Source organism: Nasonia vitripennis, unplaced genomic scaffold, assembly GCF_009193385.2.
Source record: "Nasonia vitripennis strain AsymCx unplaced genomic scaffold, Nvit_psr_1.1 unplaced0148, whole genome shotgun sequence".
Taxonomy (NCBI): Eukaryota; Metazoa; Arthropoda; class Insecta; order Hymenoptera; family Pteromalidae; genus Nasonia; species Nasonia vitripennis.
Window position 1 is genome coordinate 31738 of NW_022279927.1, and position 19955 is coordinate 51692.

The 19955-nt window shown below is 38.9% G+C and overlaps 1 protein-coding gene across 2 annotated transcripts in view; it reads right to left on the reverse strand.

Annotated features, from left to right (window-relative positions):
• Window positions 1–7846: 7846 nt before the first annotated feature.
• The window catches only part of LOC100499205 (aldehyde dehydrogenase family 7-like), a 263537-nt gene continuing 251428 nt past the window's right edge, over window positions 7847–19955 (reverse strand). The window contains exon 8 of one of the 2 annotated variants that reach the window (XM_031933317.2): window positions 7847–8162. In XM_031933317.2, coding sequence (XP_031789177.1) covers window positions 7950–8162 — 213 coding nt within the window. In that variant the 3' untranslated portion in view covers window positions 7847–7949. 2 annotated transcript variants of the gene reach the window in all.

The window sequence follows — 19955 nt, forward strand, 5'->3', positions numbered from 1 at the left end:
GAATGAGGTGAAATGAGATGGATGGGTGTGTATGTTTGTGTCATGTTTGCGTGTTTTCCAATTTAAAGAAATATGATTTAGCTGTTTGTTTAAAGTGTGATATGGATAGTGTGTTGCGAAGGTGAGATGGTAGGCTATTCCAGAGGCAGGAAGCACTGATGAAAAATGAGTTCCTCAGCGTCTCCGTTCTGAAGGACGGGATGTCCAGGGAGGTCACCTCACCCCTTACAGGCCCGAGCGCGACGTGGAAATCAAAATAGGCTAATAGGTAGATAGGTACGGAGGTGTTGAACATTTTCCTTAGAAAACAGGCCATGAAGTATTTCCTACGTCCGGCGGTGGTAAGCCATTGCAACTCACGCCTATAAGGGGAGATGTGCTCGTCCCTCCTTACAGCGTAGATATAACGGATCCCCGTGTTGACAAGCCTCTGCAGCCTCAAGTCAAGTTCCTGTGTCAGGTCACAGTAAGCCAGTGAACAGTAATCGATTATGGGAAATAGGAGTGCTTGTACCAAGTGTTGGGGCAACCTGAGGTTAGTGCTCTTCCTAAAAAAATAGAGATGGTACATTAAAGAGTGAGCACGTTTACAAACTTGTGTAACGTGCTCTTTCCACGTGAGTTTGGAGTCTAGCATCAAACCCAGATTGCGCACCGATGATTCGTAGTCGACCCGGGCTCCCCCTATATTTATATAGGTGTTAGCAGTAGTAGGTAGAGTATTTATATAGTAGGGGGAGCCCAGGACGATTGCCTTAGTCTTAAGGACATTAAGTTTAAGACTATCTGATGCAGCCCAGCCCATTATCCTATCGGCATTAGCACTCATCATGACAGAGCAGGATTCAAGCTCCTCGATGTGGCATTGGCTGTAGATCTGCAGGTCATCCGCATAAATTAGATGGGACACATCTGAATCTAGGCAAAAGCCAATATCATTGATGTACAACGCGAACAACAGGGGGCCTAAAACTGACCCCTATGAAACACCGGTGTTTAGTGGTAGAAAAGTTGAGAGCTCGTTGTTGTCACCAATGACGGCCTGTTCTCTTCCCGTGAGGTAAGATGCAAGCCAGCAGATAACCTGCTTGAAAAGCCGAAAGAGGATAGCTTTCCGAGTAGCTTGACGTGACACACAGTATCAAACGCTTTGCTAAAATCAAATAGAAGTGGCAGAGTGACCCTCTTCCTGTCTATCCCAAGCCTGACATCATCAGTCGGTTTAATTAAGCCAGACTGCGTACTGTGGCCAGTGCGAAAGCCAGTTTGGAAATAGTCAAGGTAAAGTCTTGTTTCAAGATATTCAGATATTTGTTTGTGCACCAGCCACTCTAGCGCCTTGGACAGGAAACAGAGTAGAGAGATCGGACGGTAGTTAGTTACAGCTGTTGAAGAGTTAACTTTGTTTAGTGCTCTTACGATCGATGATTTCCAGGCTGAAGGAAAGCGTGCCTCGCTCAGAGACAGGTTAAAAATTTGACAAAGTGAAGGAGCGAGTATTGGCAGTGCTTTGGAGATTACAACCTGTGGGATGCCATCGCTTCCCTTGGCCTGGGTGTAAAAGTGTGATACTGCAGCCGACACATCCGACTCAGTGATAGCCCTGAAGATGAAGTGTTCAGGGAAGTCCAGACTCTCCAGGATTCGCAGATACTCCTCAACAGATGGAGCTTGAGGATCGTTTGAGATGGAGCTAAAGTGTTTGTTGAGAGCATCTGAAGAGAACCGAGCAGGTGAAGGAGATTTAGAGGTAGTAATACCAAGATTTTCAAGCTCTGTCCAGATCTCTGCAACGTCGGTCAAGGTAGACAAGCGTGAATAGTAGTAATTCAGCCTGGCTTCCTCAACCTGTTTATGAGCGTTGTCCCTTGCAATTCTATAGAAGTATAGATCCGAAGGTAAACGACTTCTCCGAAAGCGCCTGTAGAGTCTGTTCCTTACAGTTAAAAGGTCACGAAGAGCCACGGTAAACCACGGGTGACGTTTACGTCCAGGTGTCACAGTCTTTAATGGGGCAAGATGATTTATGGCGTTCGTGATGTGAGCGTTAAGAATGGTAATGCATTCGTCAAGTGATGGCGTGGTGAAGGATGACCAGTCACATGCGCTAAGGAAGTCCCTTAGCTTCTCAACACAGATTCCTTTGTAGTTTCTGTAAGAGTATGTATCAGGTACATGGCGTGGAATATGTACGTCGAGTGTGACCGTGATAAGGTCATGTCCATTGATGAAAGGAGTGTCTGTCTTCCAGTATGAGAGCAGGCGATCCTGCTCATCAATTAAGCATAGGTCAAGCCACGTGTCAGAGTCCTGTCTGTGATGGGTTGCACCATATGGCACAGAAGTGAGGGATTTCTCATCGACGAAGGCCCTGATGAAATTGGCGTCTTCAGATGAAGAAAGCTGATCGGCATTAAAGTCACCCATGATGACCTTCGTGGAGTAGTTGTGCATAAGTGTTGTTAGTTGTTCAATGAAATTAGATCCCTGGATAAAGGGTGAGTGAGGAGGGCGATACACAACCCCCACGAAGATGGGCGATACTCCCTTGGCCGTTCCTGTTTCTGTCCCGTCTGTGCAAGGTGTAACCATCCAGTGAAGGGATGGATGATATCTTGTCACTTAGCCAGGTCTCAGTTACAGCTATTACGTGAAAGGGGGAACGAGTGGACAAGAAGAGCCTGATCATCTCAATGTGACCCGTAGGGGAATTCGCATTGAAATGACAGACCCTTAGACCCTCTGACAGAGACGTTTTAGAGGCAGATGTGGATGAGTTGGATGATTTAGATGGTGGTTTTGGTGGAATGATATGTGTGTGTTAGTGTGTGGTATCCATGCTGGCTGTTGGCGGCGTACGGGCTAAAAAAGCCTCAAGATCAGCGTCTGTAGAGATGATAGTGGCCCATTCGCTGTCCTCGCCAGAACGGATGTAAACTCTCCCGTCCCTCACGAAAGAGCGGCATCCCCCCCTCTTCTTTGCCTCTAGCCTGGCCTTTATACGCAGCTTGTGAATGTCTGGAGGACATGACATCAACAACTTATGTTGATAAGTCCCTGGTGGTTTGGGTGGAGAGCTCTCGCTTCCTCCAGTAGGGCAGCATCCAGTTCGCTAGTGTGGAGTTTGCGTTTCCTGGCTTTGGCCACGATGATGGAGCGGGCCAGCGCACTGCAAGAGAGAGTGACAGCTTGAGGTGGTAATCTGCTGTCACATTGCACATTGGTGTTGGTTGCGTCAAGTCTCCCCATGATTCTGACGGTTGCCACATCCCGCCTAAGGACCGTGGGATCCAGTGCAGCCAGCACGGTGTAAGCCAGGAGTTACAGTGATGTCTCCTGGGTATAGGGTATAGGGAGAGAGAGAGAGAGAGAGAGAGAGAGATATAGAGAGATAGAGAGATTAGATTAGATTAGATTAAATAAGTTTTATTTCTGTACATTGTGTTGTACAATTCAAAATAACATTATAAAGTAAAAAAAGTTATAATTTGTGTGTGTGTGTGTGTGTGTGAGAGATGATATATATATATAGAGTGAATGTGAAATGATATATATAGAGTGGAGGAGTGTAAGTGTTTGTGAGATGATTATGAGTTTTCAAGTGCATACAAATATTCTTTAGCTAATTGTTTGAAGTGTGACATGGATTTAGTGTTGCGAAGGCGTGATGGTAGCGAGTTCCAGAGGTATGAGGCGCTTATATGGAATGAACCTTTCAGAGTCTCCGTCTTGAAAGGCGGGATGTGCAGAGGCGTCACCTCCCCCCTCACAGGCCTGTGCGAGACGTGAAAGTCAAAAAAGACCAAGATGTAGGAAGGCACAACTGTGTTAAATAGTTTTCGTAGAAAACAGGCTACAAAGTACTTTCTACGTCCTGCAGTTGTAAGCCATTGCAGTTCACGCCTGTAGGGGGTGATTTGCTCGTCCCTCCTTAAACCATATATGTATCGAATTCCCGAGTTTACGAGTCTCTGGAGTTTTGTGTCAAGTTCTTGGGTCAGATCACAGTATACCAATGAGCAGTAGTCGATGATTGGAAATAGGAGTGCTTGCACGAGATGATTACGCAACCTGAGATTGGTACTTTTCCTGAAAAAGTAAAGCCTATACATTAATGAGTGAGCACGTTTGCATAGTTGTGTAACGCGCTCTTTCCACGTTAGTTTGGAGTCAAGCACCAACCCCAGATTGCGCACGGATGATCCATTGTCGACCCGGGCTCCCCCTATGTTGATGTAGGTGTTAGCAACAGTTGGTAAAGCATTAATGTAGTAGGGGGGAGAGAGAGAGAGAGGGAAGGAGAGCGCGGTGGGTTCTTTTTAAAAAAAAACTGGAGATCCAGGTGGGATCTCGCGAATGCGCCTTCCCGTGGTTCCCGATTAGAGCATGCTCGCCATCCCGCTATGACTGACTAAAGCATTCATCCCAGTCGACTGATTACCCCTTCAAGGCCCTCTTCGAAAGACCAAGTAAGGACAAATAGTTGATCGCCAATAAGTACTTGGATATTTCCAGAATCGTTGTCCTTTTGGGTGGAGCGCTTGATGGTAGACGGAAAAATAAGGTCCCTTATTGCGAGGTAGTGAGTCCAAATAACATCAGGGCTAACCAAAGTAAATATCCCTATCTACCATCTAGCGAAACTAGATGCTTGAAGTACCCATGTGACAGTTTTTGTTACAAGGTATAGATTCTTCCGAAAGTGCCAAAGATACAGCGTCTCTGGCTCTCGCGCTAGATATAAATATCTCTCCCACAAGTTGGAGAGCTGTTTCAACAGTAAAAATGAGGCCGCGAGATGGTTAATAGTACTTAGCTAAATTCGAAAGCGGATGGGACAGTGGAATCACCTTGAGAGAACAGGACAAGATTCCCCTCTTTCTGTGAAATCGCACAGGTTCGGCACTGTATAGCATAATTGATCACTTGGTGGATTTAGCAAATACTTAAACCTGGGAGCGCAGAGGGTTTCCCAATGAAGCGCTCCCTAAGAGGGAGTGGAAGGAATAAAGTTTCCTAAAATACACTTCTCAAAGATTAGTGGATCGCTGTTGCTCTTACTGATATCGAACTTGTAAGCCTGGGTCAGGGTCCGACTCAGGTTGCGAGTGCGATCCGGTGTTTGAGCACGCGTTGCGCGAACACTAGGTTTCAGGGCCCCAGATGCTCTTGCCCATTCAGACATTCCAGTTAGAGATGTCGTCTCTATTTTGTATATTTTGCCAATATACGGGAGCCTCCTTTACGTAAGTGCTACGACAATTGGTGGTCTTCGAAAACGACACTGCCTCTGTCAGCACAAAATGTCCATGCGTATCTCTTCCGAAGCGCATTGCGGTTTCAAAAACACCCGTGCGTTTATCTCCTGAGACGCATTGTGGTTCAAAAATCGCCCGTGCGTAACTCTTCCGAAGGGCACTGTGGTATCAAATGCCCGCGTAACTCCCTCGAGTAAGTGGAAAGAAATCAAGTATTATGTTTTAGCTAGGATAAAATTAGTTCGTTTGGCACTCTGTGACTACAGCATCCGTGGGAAAGCCTGTAGTTATCGAACGCAGTCGTGTCGTCGGCTTTCTTGGCGACTGGTTGGAGAACTGCAAGCGCGAAAGCGCGAGTGAAACTCCGGCTGCTGGGGGGTCAGTGACGCTTGATTAGGTATCTACTTTTCTATTTTTTTTTCCGCTTGGCTCGCCCCTCGCACTTCGGCTTCTTCCGGAGTGCGGAGGGCGTGTCACGTTGGGAACTTTTCGCGATCGAAAGCAATACGCGTGAAATAAAAAGCTAATGCGTGTCAATCGAAAAGCAATGCGTGTCAAATTAAGGACTTTCCAACATCTTCCGCGCACTCTGTAAGTAGTTACTTCTCGGTTCTGAAACCTAACTAACTCTTCGCTCTCCACACACACACACACACACACACACACACACACACACACACACACACACACACATAAACAAACATACAATGCAGGCCGCGCACTTGGGCTAGATGCGCTTCTAAAGGGATTCGTGAACAGGAATCCTCCTAGCTCACGGCGGCCTGGGATAGCCAGGTTCGACGCCGGTTTCCCCGTAACAGGCATTTAGTATTTATATTATTAGAAAGTAATGTGATTTCTGTAAGTCACCCACGCTCGCGATCCTTATAGTAACCGCTACGCTGCACTGTTAATAAAATCACCTTGCGAAATCAAAGCTCGCCGTACTCATAGTTGCTTGCGCTGTCTTTCTTAAGTTTCTATAGAGCGGATCGGGAGAGGCTAGCCTTCCCGGCCCCAACAGTGCAGCTAGATAGGCTTACACAGCAAATATAGGTGTTTTTCATAAGGTTAAAATTCTAGGCGCGACTGGCCTGTCACATTACATGAACAAACGTAACGCGCCGCGAACCGTGTACGGACGAGTAAATAGCTTGAACGGACCGTGTACGTTCACACGAGGCCCCGTGTAAATTCAGAGGCACTTTCTAGGCCGCGTGATAGTTTGGGAGCCCGGGCCATCATTAGCCAGATGGTTAGGCTGCTCTGTTACAGCACGTGAAAAAAGCTCTGTCGCTCCAGACACTCTGGTTGGCTACCAAATGGGGAGGTGTGCGTACGGCACGGAGTGTTGCCGCGGCTGCTGAAAGTTCCGCTCTCTCTCTTTGTGCGCGCTTCTTGGCTCATGGTAACCGTGCAGGCGTCCACCCAATGGGGAATTCAGCTCGAACTAGGCTAAGACTTCTAATTTATGTGTTAGTTTTGCAGGTCAAACAAAACTCAAATCAAAATGCCAGGTCCAATACAGAAAAACGTTGCTGAGGTGCAGCCAGAGGAGAGGTCCCCAACCACTTCAGGGAATCCCCTCGTCGCTGAGTCAGGCCGTCTTCTGACCGGTACGAGGAAAGACCTTGAGCATGCCTCAGTCAGGACCTGGCCGGTTAGGAGCGGTGGTGGGCTTTGGCAGCGTGGGGAAGGTGTAGACGACAGCCTCCGAGCCGTTTCGGTTAGGATAACGCGCGACGAACGCAAAGAGAAATTGGTACGCTAGACGGTGAGAGCCGAAACACGTGGCTACATGAACAAGGTTAGGTTTCTGCAAATAAATGCGGGGACGGGCAAAAAGGGAGAGAAGCTCGAGCGACTGGTCGCGGCTTTCGGTCTTCTCCTAGAAAACGATAGAATCCAACCTCCGACCTTCGAAGAGAGGGGAGTTTTGTCCTACATTGACGTGACTCTTGTCTTGGAGTCCTTGATCGCGGAGGTGCAGTTCTGGAAAGTGAAACGGGACTGGACTTCAGGCGACCATAACGCGATAGTCTTTAAAATCAATACCCTAGCCCAAGCGGACCGAATAGACTCCAGCCAATTCAACATCAGACGAGCTGACTGGGGTCTGCTTGACTCTACGATAAAGAAATTGTCTGTTTTCCACCTTGACCAAATTGCTTAAGATAGTGCAGAAGAGGTCGAGCAAATGGCCGACGCTCTTCAGAGGGTTCTTTACGAAGCGTGCGAAACCGCCATACCGCGTAGGCTCCGCCCGCTGTAAAAAATGTTTAAATGCCAATAAAATCGTAGGTAAACGTAAGCACACGCGCATATACTAAAATGCAACAAAGTTTTACGTTTGGTTGCCTTATGATACTAATGAATTTTTCCATTTAGGTTTTTATACTCTTTATTAAAAATACATTATTCAAGTAATAATACATGTACTATAAGATCAATTTTTGTTATATTTATAAAAAAAAACAGCTTACATTATTAATAATCGTTAAATTTTAATATTTAACTCACAGCGATCGATTTATTTATCTTTATCTTATATATTTTTTTCAATTTTCGATAAAAAATTTTTGGTAAGATGTTTTTAATTAAATAGGTTTTAATTTCGTTTATAAGTCAACATTTAAACTGTAATAGATACAATAGTTAAAAATGATTGTTATACACCTTCATGTATTATTTTTAATCAAACTTGATTCCCTGAGCAAGTGGCATATTTTTTCCATAATTGATCGTTATTGTTGATCTCCTCATATAAAATTTCCATGCGTCGCTTCCACTTTCTCGGCCACCTCCAGTAGTTTTCTCGCCTCCAAATGCCCCACCAATTTCAGCTCCACTTGTTCCAATATTTACATTGACAATACCGCAATCAGAACCATGAACTCCAATCCACTACAAATAGAAACATAGTGGATAAAAAAATTATTATAAGCGATTTTAAAATTTATATACATGCATCGAGTTTTAACAAAATTGATTGTATGTACTTTAAATTTGTTCTAATAATAAAATATAACGTTTTAGGCAACTCTTGACCATTTTGTATTAAGTAATAATTTATACGTAAAATCATCCACAAGAAATGAATAGATGTCGTGTTTTGCTGTTTGTCTGTTTTTCAAACTCGCCTTTGCAGCACACTTATGCCACTTAATCATAAAAGTTATCTTTTTAAGATAGAAATTCATACACGATAGTGATCGCGCTTGGAAATAATAGTCAATCGGGAAGTAGGGCGAACAGATTTTTACAGGAAGGTGTACATATATTGTATCAGGGTGAAACCTATTATTTGTATAATTAATAACTAGTAGGGTCATCTCGCTCCTAACACCCCTTGGTTGATGTTAGCTATATATATATATATATATATATATATATATATTCATAGCTTTGAGGTAAATTAAAAAGCAATAATATTGTAATATTTAAAAAATACTTTTAATTAAAGTAAGAAGGTTAGGCGAGTTTAATGTATTGTAAATCTCTAAAAAAATTAAATTTCAAAAAAGTAAAAGGTTAGGCGAGTTTGATATATTCCGCAACAAAATTACAATTAGAAAATAACTGAGGTCAATCAAACATAGTTAAGTTTATTGGAGTGAATACTTCTATAGGCCCGTAGGGTACACATTTTGCTGAGGAGTGAATCGGGGAGCGGCGAGCGACAGACCGATCGTCATGAAAGCAGCGGCAGCTCTCTCCCCTCTACCGCTTTCTTCCCAGCATGCATGACGTACACACAGCTCCCCCTTCATCGCGCTCTCTTCGCCGACGCGTAGCTGACAGCTCTCCCCCTCACCTCACCTCGTCCCCGCACTGCTCTACAAGCGCTGCAAGCGGCTACCGGGTATTCTCGGTTCTTTTCGCCGAATTTCAAACCCCTCGATGCGCTTGGCGTTCTATATCTAATAGCGTCAGTTGTATGTAAACAAATCAGTTCTTTTTAAAGTGAATACTTCTATAGGCACGCCGAGTACACATTTTACTGGGGATTGAATCGGCGAGCGGCGACCGTCACGGCGGCGCCACAGACCGATCGTCACGAAAGCAGCGGCAGCTCTCTCCCCCCACCACGCACTCTTCGCCGCACATGTTAGCATGCTCTCACAGCTCAGCTCTTCCCTTACATATCGGCCGTACTTATTTACTCACGCTGCAAGCGGCTATCGGGTTATCTCGGATTTCGGACGCGCTAATATAGCGGTACCTTTTCATGGTACTTCAATTTTTTTGCGTCAACTAGACGACGTGACTTTTATAATATGCGCAAAACGTGTGCAGGTAAACATTATTGACTTATTGCGACACGCCCTGGCGTAAACCTCGATTTACCGCACGATCGTGCAAAAATGCACTCTCCAAATCTCGGATTACGCACGTTGTGTTATAAAATATCGTACGATATACTATTATTCTTATTATATTTTCTTTATTCGTATTATATTTTGCCTATCCTAAATTTACTAGTTGATCAATAATTACTTCAACTAAGATATTTTAACTCTCTGTTGAAGTTGCGATTAAGTTGGTAAAATAAGAAAATGGCGGTGATTTACGCATCGAAATCACTAAATCAAAAAATCATAAAAATTTATTTAAAAAGTCACAATGAAATGTATCCTTGTAGATTAGTACTCTGCACTCAACGAATTTGCGTCGAAGACTAATTCATTTCAGTTTTGCGGCGAAGACTATAGTATATATATATTTCGAACTCTTGCTTCGAAGACTATAAAGTACATTTGCAGTCCCGCTAAGAAGACTAACATTTCTCATTTCGTATGCGTTTGATTCTTTGGCAACGAAACTATTTAAAATTAATCAAAATCAAAAACTTAAGTTAAGTAAACCCTTTATTGACCAAAAAAATGTTGTTGCTTCATTATAATTAAATATAATAAACTGGGCTTTAGTTGATTGATCACAGTTCTTTTTTATCTGTTATTTTGTTGCGAAATATATCAAACTCTCCTAACCTTTTACTTTTTTAAAAGTTAATTTTTTGAGATTTTAGTTTATTTTAGTAAATTTTTTTTATGTATTTCATATTTCTCTTAAAAATAAAATATAAGCTTGTCTAGCACCTTTTGACCATGGATTCATTGTAATATTTGTATCACTAACATGAAATCACTGATTTTTCTGATACACCTTCGAATGATTTCTACACCTACCTATCTATACCATTAAATATATTTTTATTTATAAAATACATCTAGTTTTGTGGAATAAATGCAAAAAAAAATCCGGATGGACGGACAGACGGATATTTTTCAAGTTATTTTATTGCTAAAAACTAATTAAAATTTAATACATTTGACTTTTTTCGGTAACCTAAATTATTTACGTTTAAAGAACATTTCTACCGTAAAATAAATCTAATTTTTTTCTTTTTACAAGTTTTGGAGGGTTTTTACAAAATTGACCAAATATAAAATTTTAATATAGTGTAGATAGCGTCTAAAATGTACATATAGCGTGGCCAATGAACGAGTCTAGGTTGTGTGCTCCAGGGTTATGAGGTGTAAATAATATTCAAGGTTGGTAAGCACAAATTAGTGGTGCAATACATGTAGTATTAATTTTTTAATACTCATAAAAAGTTGGAAAATCGTATAAAAAAGAGAGAGAGAGAGACAGAGAGAGAGAGAGAGTGAGAGAGAGAGAGAGAGAGAGAGAGAGTGTGTGTAGAGTACAGTATAATGTGATCTGACTCTACCAAGCTGAGTATACAGTATAGTGTGCGCTTAGAGTATATACGCGAGGCATGCTCGCTTGAGCTTGATTGAGCTTATCTCGTTGCACGAAATCGTCGTCAACCAGTATATTGCGGGAAGTAATATAATATATTGTAAATGTAAAACTCATGTATAAATGAGTCAAGAAAATAAGATTAAAGTAAAACTTGAAATAGCAACCGAAAAAGTTACATTAAGAAAAAAAAATTAAATAATAAAAATCAAATACATGAAAATACAAATGTTAAACAAGAAGAAAACGTAAAAATGGCTGAACAAGCTAAAATTGAACATATTTTTATACCTATCTTTGATTGTGTAAACTACTCAAGTTGGAAACTCAGATTAATGATTGTATTAGAGTATAATGAATTTAAAGATCTCGCAACCGGGTTAATGAATGACGAAGACAAAAAGAAAGAATCCGAATAGAAAAAAGCAGATTTACAAGTTAGAACAATAATTATCAAGTGGCGCGGTAGCTTTTAGAAGCCTGCGGCGACCGTGAGACTATTTACTTCTATATTGGGTTTTTGTATTTTCAATTCAATAAATACAAATATTTACATCATTGTATCTGAATTTTTTTTGCGTATAATCTTATTTGCATGCTTAACTATGATTTCTAATCGATATATTGGCAAGAAATCAGCTTTTTTACAATAAACGAGTATGTTTCAACAAAAATGCTCAAATTAGTTTGGGATTCTTCAGCCCAACATGTTCAGGCTAGTATTAAGACTGTGAATCCAGCTGCATATATTGCTTTCCCACATACTTATACAAACCAGCGGGATTACTGACGTGATCACACATATACAAACCAACGGAACTACGGCACAAGTGTAATTTTTTTTTTTTTATTTAATATTAAGTGGCGCAGTAGCAGTAGCAAGGGTAACTGATGACGACGTCTAGGTGGAGCGCACCGTGTTTTTTTTTTTGGTGTCTAGCTGTAAAAATCATGCGAGGGCGGTATCTAGGTGTACAGGGTGGCCGATGACGAGGTCTAGATAGTTTGCAATGTGGTTTTCGGTGTCTATGTAAATAAACCATATAAGGACGGCGACTAGGTATACAGAGTGGCCGAAGACAAGATCTAGGTAGTTTGCACCGTGGTTTTTTGTGTCCAGGCGCAAAAATCATTCAAGGGAGTCGTCTAGGTGTACAGGGTGGCCGAGAGTCAGGTCTAGGAAAATAAATTGTACGAGGACAGCGTCTAAGTGTACAGAGTGGCCGATGACAAAGTCTAAAATATGCGATTCGTAGATATAGGTGTCTCAGTGTAATTTACACCTATCCAGATTTTTCTTATATACATTATCAATTATTGCCACTACACTAATATTTTGCGACAGAACAATGAGTGTTTTTATGTTAGTGATAAAATTGTTACAAAGAAGCCATGATCGAAAGGTGCTAAAGATGCTTATATTTTATTTTCAGGATAAATCAAGTGGCGCGGCAGCGCCACGAAGACGAGTTTGAGAAGCAGTCGAAGCCGCGAAGCCTGCGCTACTATTTACTTCTATTTCGGGGTTCACATTTTTTATTACAAAGAAATAAACGCGTTTCTTTGTTGTCTCTAATATATTTTGACTAATATAATGTTTTATTATGCCAAACTATGATTTTCAACAAAAATATTGATAAAAAACAGCTATCTTTGATATAATACACGAGTGTGTCATTGACAAAATGCTCAAATCAATAAAAAAAATGTTAGAACCGTTAAGTTAGCCGCAACAAGTATTAGGACCGTGAAGTTGGCCGCACAGCTATATACAGATGGATATTGCTTCCTTATTGGTTTTCTGCATGCTCGCTTACATGTAGTTTTTAGGGGAGAAGGGTAAAAATTTTGATAAATAAAATAAGATAGGGTAAAGATTAGAAATTCAAAATTTATAAACTGAGATTTTGAAATTAATAAATTTATAAAACTTTTTTTTATTTGTAAACTTGACTTTTTTATAATCGACCTAAGTTGTTTTTTAATCTGTAATTTTACTGTAAACAAAATTATTAACATGAATGATAATACGCAAAACAACGCGCCTAACCTTTTTACTTTGGTTAAGTTTTTTTTTAGAGATTTCATGTCGTTATAAGCGAACTTATTGAAATACCTAAAACTTGTTCGAAAAATAAAATACATAATGATGGCATTCAGGCAGTGCATACCCTCGTAGAAAATACGCTATAAGATATGGCTTATCGATAACTAGTGGCCATATTTTCTTAGCATAATATGTCAGGGTACTTTTACATAATATGCCCACATTATGTTGAGTACTTAATCCACTAATGGGTTTATAACCAGAAATTCCTAAACTCAATAATCAAATTTACTTTAAATCAGTAAATTTTAAAATCATTAACGTTTAAAAAAGGTTTTTACAACAAATTTGGAAAATAAAAGGTAATATGTTAGGAATGACAATCTAACCTTACACTGTAACGGTTGCCAGTGCAATTAACGCACGTTGAGCACGTTACGACGTCTCTCCGGGACAGAATCAACATTCGGTATAATACTTCTGTTGTTACAGCTACTAATGGCGCAGCATGTGAGAGAGTAAGAGAGACAGAGAGAGAATAAGCACCGAGAGAGATTTAAATTCAGCAACGTACAATGTTGCCACCTGCTCGCACACTGCTGTCAAGAGTTGACAACAGTGTGTCAGAGGGCATAGGCAAATCTGTGCTCGCGCTAGCGAGCCATTCCGAGTCTGTCTTCGCTCCGCTCCGTTTCGCGAATAGACACTCTGCGATTGCGATTATTGTGTGCGAGGGTTGCGAGGTCAACCGAACCGAGGACAATCCGTCCGAGACCTACAATAGAGTTTCAATTTGAGTTTTGGTTAATCGTCATAGTCAAAGTTTAATTTAGAACCATACGTCAAAATTTATGTATTAAAAAAATATTCAAATTACGAAAATAAAACCCAGAGAAAGAAGATCTACCGCATTGAGTGTTAATTAATTTGACGTCACGTCTGATTATTTTGTCAAACCCAATCCCAAGTGGTTTTTAGAGAACGGATCATTCGAACGGACATAAGTCAACTCAATAGCCATCTACCTTTACGTAACAAAGTAAGTGAAATATACTAAATATATGCAATCACCGTCGTCAATATTCAATTCCAAACAAACAGTCGAGCCGCGGCAGCTAGCACCTTCTGTTGGCGTCTCCTGTATAGGGGGCTGGTTGGTTCGTGTTCCCGGGGATTATTAGTTAAAAGGGCAGTAAAAACTCCTACTTAACAATCTCAGTTCTTTTTCATCTGTTATTTCGTTGTGGAATATATCAAACTCGCCTAATATTTTACTTTTTTAAAAGTTAATTTTCTTCTTTATGATATTAAAGGCGTGTTTTTAAAAAAGTTAAGAATATTGTGTAGAAATCCGAAGATAGCTGTTTTGATTGGTATAAATCAAAGAAAACTGTTTTGAACTATAAAAAAACTGTTGTCTTTACTTATTAATAGTTATTGTCTCTTTTATACATTTTTTCATTTATTTCCTAAATTGTAAAATATTACACCAGAAAAAAAAATCCAACTGAAGTATCAAGCAAACCAAATAAAACTGAAGACAACAAAAGATTACTGTTATCTGTGTCTCGATTTCGACATTTTTCTGCTATCATTTGCAGTTCATAACGTTTTTTTTTTCAATTAGTTTCATTTTTCTTTCTCGTTAGGGATTGAAGATATCGTTATCATTTAATATAAAAGTAAACATCGTATTATGTATTACATTTTAGTAAAGAATATAAATGTTATGATTGTTACAACCTCGCAATATACATTATTTTATAAATGTAAATAAAAAAATGTTTAATTAATATTATTTTTTGTTAGATTTTGTTAATATAATTAATACCGTCATCAAATAATTACAGAGAGTTTAAAAACATTTTTTTAAATTTAAAATTTATTTTTATTTTATTCTATAATTCTAAAACCGGTCCTGTGTACTAGTAGCTATAACTACTTTTATAGAATGTTGGCTGTATGGAATATGTTCATTTATACTCGACGGTAATTAATTCTTAATAAACGTTTCCGAAGTCGTGCTTTTGATTGGTTAGAATTTATCAATCTGGCAATATTATTGGAGCATTTCGGAAACGTTCCACAAGAATTAACTACCATCGAGTGTACATCTAATATTTAACAGTATATTTAATAATGACACGTCAAATAATTAAGGGGATGTCGGCGCAAAAGCTTCGCAAATCCACCACGGATTTTTTTTTGTATTTTCAAACTTCTACAAAAACAGAAGGTCCGATCGAATTTTTTTTCCGGTGGAACGATTCATTAAACTTAACACTACGGTGCTACAGACTTGGTTTATCATTTACAAGCTTTATTTAGAAAGTTTTGTGTAATAGAAAAACAGTGTTTTTTGGGACGACATTCCCTTAAATACAATCACAATTAATTTGTCAATCGCGAGCGAAGCGAGCGTTTTTTGCTAGTATTAAATAAAAAAAAAAAAAAAATGAAATCCCACCTGTAGTCCCGCTGGTCGGTATATGTATGATCACATCAGTAATCTCGCTGGTCTGTATAAGTATGTGGGAAAGCAATATGTGCGGCTAAATTCACGGTCTTAACACTAGCCGTGTGCGGCCAAGTTCGTGGTCTGATCATGTTGGGCCGAACAATCTCAAACGGATTTTAGCATTTTTGTCGAGACATGCTTGTTTATTGTAAAAAAGCTGCTTTCTTGGCAATATATCGATTGGAAATCATAGTTAAGCATACAAATATGATTATACGCCAAAACAATTTAGATACAATGATGTAAATATTTGTATTTATTGAATTAAAAATACAAAAATCCAATATAGAAGTACATAGTGTGTAAAATTATTAACATGAATGATAATACGCAAAACAACGCGCCTAACCTTTTTACTTTGGTTAAGTTTTTTTTTAGAGATTTCATGTCGTTATAAGCGAACTTATTGAAATACCTAAAACTTGTTCGAAAAATAAAATACATAATGATGGCATTCAGGCAGTGCATACCCTCGTAGAAAATACGCTATAAGATATGGCTTATCGATAACTAGTGGCCATATTTTCTTAGCATAATATGTCAGGGTACTTTTACATAATATGCCCACATTATGTTGAGTACTTAATCCACTAATGGGTTTATAACCAGAAATTCCTAAACTCAATAATCAAATTTACTTTAAATCAGTAAATTTTAAAATCATTAACGTTTAAAAAAGGTTTTTACAACAAATTTGGAAAATAAAAGGTAATATGTTAGGAATGACAATCTAACCTTACACTGTAACGGTTGCCAGTGCAATTAACGCACGTTGAGCACGTTACGACGTCTCTCCGGGACAGAATCAACATTCGGTATAATACTTCTGTTGTTACAGCTACTAATGGCGCAGCATGTGAGAGAGTAAGAGAGACAGAGAGAGAATAAGCACCGAGAGAGATTTAAATTCAGCAACGTACAATGTTGCCACCTGCTCGCACACTGCTGTCAAGAGTTGACAACAGTGTGTCAGAGGGCATAGGCAAATCTGTGCTCGCGCTAGCGAGCCATTCCGAGTCTGTCTTCGCTCCGCTCCGTTTCGCGAATAGACACTCTGCGATTGCGATTATTGTGTGCGAGGGTTGCGAGGTCAACCGAACCGAGGACAATCCGTCCGAGACCTACAATAGAGTTTCAATTTGAGTTTTGGTTAATCGTCATAGTCAAAGTTTAATTTAGAACCATACGTCAAAATTTATGTATTAAAAAAATATTCAAATTACGAAAATAAAACCCAGAGAAAGAAGATCTACCGCATTGAGTGTTAATTAATTTGACGTCACGTCTGATTATTTTGTCAAACCCAATCCCAAGTGGTTTTTAGAGAACGGATCATTCGAACGGACATAAGTCAACTCAATAGCCATCTACCTTTACGTAACAAAGTAAGTGAAATATACTAAATATATGCAATCACCGTCGTCAATATTCAATTCCAAACAAACAGTCGAGCCGCGGCAGCTAGCACCTTCTGTTGGCGTCTCCTGTATAGGGGGCTGGTTGGTTCGTGTTCCCGGGGATTATTAGTTAAAAGGGCAGTAAAAACTCCTACTTAACAATCTCAGTTCTTTTTCATCTGTTATTTCGTTGTGGAATATATCAAACTCGCCTAATATTTTACTTTTTTAAAAGTTAATTTTCTTCTTTATGATATTAAAGGCGTGTTTTTAAAAAAGTTAAGAATATTGTGTAGAAATCCGAAGATAGCTGTTTTGATTGGTATAAATCAAAGAAAACTGTTTTGAACTATAAAAAAACTGTTGTCTTTACTTATTAATAGTTATTGTCTCTTTTATACATTTTTTCATTTATTTCCTAAATTGTAAAATATTACACCAGAAAAAAAAATCCAACTGAAGTATCAAGCAAACCAAATAAAACTGAAGACAACAAAAGATTACTGTTATCTGTGTCTCGATTTCGACATTTTTCTGCTATCATTTGCAGTTCATAACGTTTTTTTTTTCAATTAGTTTCATTTTTCTTTCTCGTTAGGGATTGAAGATATCGTTATCATTTAATATAAAAGTAAACATCGTATTATGTATTACATTTTAGTAAAGAATATAAATGTTATGATTGTTACAACCTCGCAATATACATTATTTTATAAATGTAAATAAAAAAATGTTTAATTAATATTATTTTTTGTTAGATTTTGTTAATATAATTAATACCGTCATCAAATAATTACAGAGAGTTTAAAAACATTTTTTTAAATTTAAAATTTATTTTTATTTTATTCTATAATTCTAAAACCGGTCCTGTGTACTAGTAGCTATAACTACTTTTATAGAATGTTGGCTGTATGGAATATGTTCATTTATACTCGACGGTAATTAATTCTTAATAAACGTTTCCGAAGTCGTGCTTTTGATTGGTTAGAATTTATCAATCTGGCAATATTATTGGAGCATTTCGGAAACGTTCCACAAGAATTAACTACCATCGAGTGTACATCTAATATTTAACAGTATATTTAATAATGACACGTCAAATAATTAAGGGGATGTCGGCGCAAAAGCTTCGCAAATCCACCACGGATTTTTTTTTGTATTTTCAAACTTCTACAAAAACAGAAGGTCCGATCGAATTTTTTTTCCGGTGGAACGATTCATTAAACTTAACACTACGGTGCTACAGACTTGGTTTATCATTTACAAGCTTTATTTAGAAAGTTTTGTGTAATAGAAAAACAGTGTTTTTTGGGACGACATTCCCTTAAATACAATCACAATTAATTTGTCAATCGCGAGCGAAGCGAGCGTTTTTTGCTAGTATTAAATAAAAAAAAAAAAAAAATGAAATCCCACCTGTAGTCCCGCTGGTCGGTATATGTATGATCACATCAGTAATCTCGCTGGTCTGTATAAGTATGTGGGAAAGCAATATGTGCGGCTAAATTCACGGTCTTAACACTAGCCGTGTGCGGCCAAGTTCGTGGTCTGATCATGTTGGGCCGAACAATCTCAAACGGATTTTAGCATTTTTGTCGAGACATGCTTGTTTATTGTAAAAAAGCTGCTTTCTTGGCAATATATCGATTGGAAATCATAGTTAAGCATACAAATATGATTATACGCCAAAACAATTTAGATACAATGATGTAAATATTTGTATTTATTGAATTAAAAATACAAAAATCCAATATAGAAGTACATAGTGTCACGGTCGCCACAGGCTTCTCAAACTCGACTTTGTGGCGCTACCGCGCTACTTGATCCCAGGTGGGATTTGTCTTCTGAAAATTTTTTACGGTAATTCAACACACATTTTGAAAGCACGCAAAACTGCCATAAATAGTATATTGTGCTACTAGGGGGGAAAATTGGCTTTTTCTAGCGAGTCTGAAAAAGTCACTCCTCCCTTGTTGCTCACCGTACTTTTTATGATAAGTACACGAATAGGCCACTAATCATGCATATGAAAGGAATGGGAAATTTGAGGACTTTTCAAAGTAAAACAATAGTATATTGAAAATTTTGTAAATTTTGAAAATTTTTCCTGGTAGAGATTTTGAGGATAATATTTTCAGAAATAAGCAAGATTTGTTTGAACTGGGTAGATTCCAGTCTCAACATATCGGTAGAAATCCCATTTAAAATGACATGAATTCTGGAATATTTCTAGCCAGATCTGCTAGAAGTCGTCTGCAAGAGTTGCGGCTACATAACATAACCTTGCTTTTTTTATGGTTCGTAGGAGTTAAATGTGCGACCGACTTTTAATTTGCATGTATACATAATATACATGTATCACTGATATACCTTTAAATAATATTATAACAAATATAATAAGCCACAATTCCAAACAGTTACCAAAAAATAGTCCTTATTGCGCTTCGGGTAATTCATTACCTGGCCTAGCAAACATTATTTTTTTCGGCATTACTGAATAGCTTAGCCCGAGATCTTGAATTAAAAAAAAAATTGTCGATAATGACCATCCCTATAAAAAATTCGAGCTATTTGAAACAGAGTGAAACTGTTCAAAAATGCGTTGAAAACGAGAATTTTCGGTTTTTCGTTTTTTCCTCCCAAGGGAGTAGTTTTTTCCTGCTGCTAAGAAAAACTCGATTTTTCATTCATTTTACATGCATGGAAAGTGGCCTTTTTCGTGCACGTATGATGAAATAGTATATTGTGTACCAATGGCGTAAAGTGGGCTTTTTTAAGGCGAGAGCGTTTACGAGCCGCAGACGAGTACTGCAACCACACGAGGCCAAAAAGCTCGCTTAGCCCTTGGTGCACACCATATTTTTTATAATGCATGTACTGATTTTCGCATTTTTAGAAGGTTTGCCAATGAATTGAGTAGCGGGCGCATAAGTACTTTTTAACACACCGTGCGCTAAAAACCAGGTTTT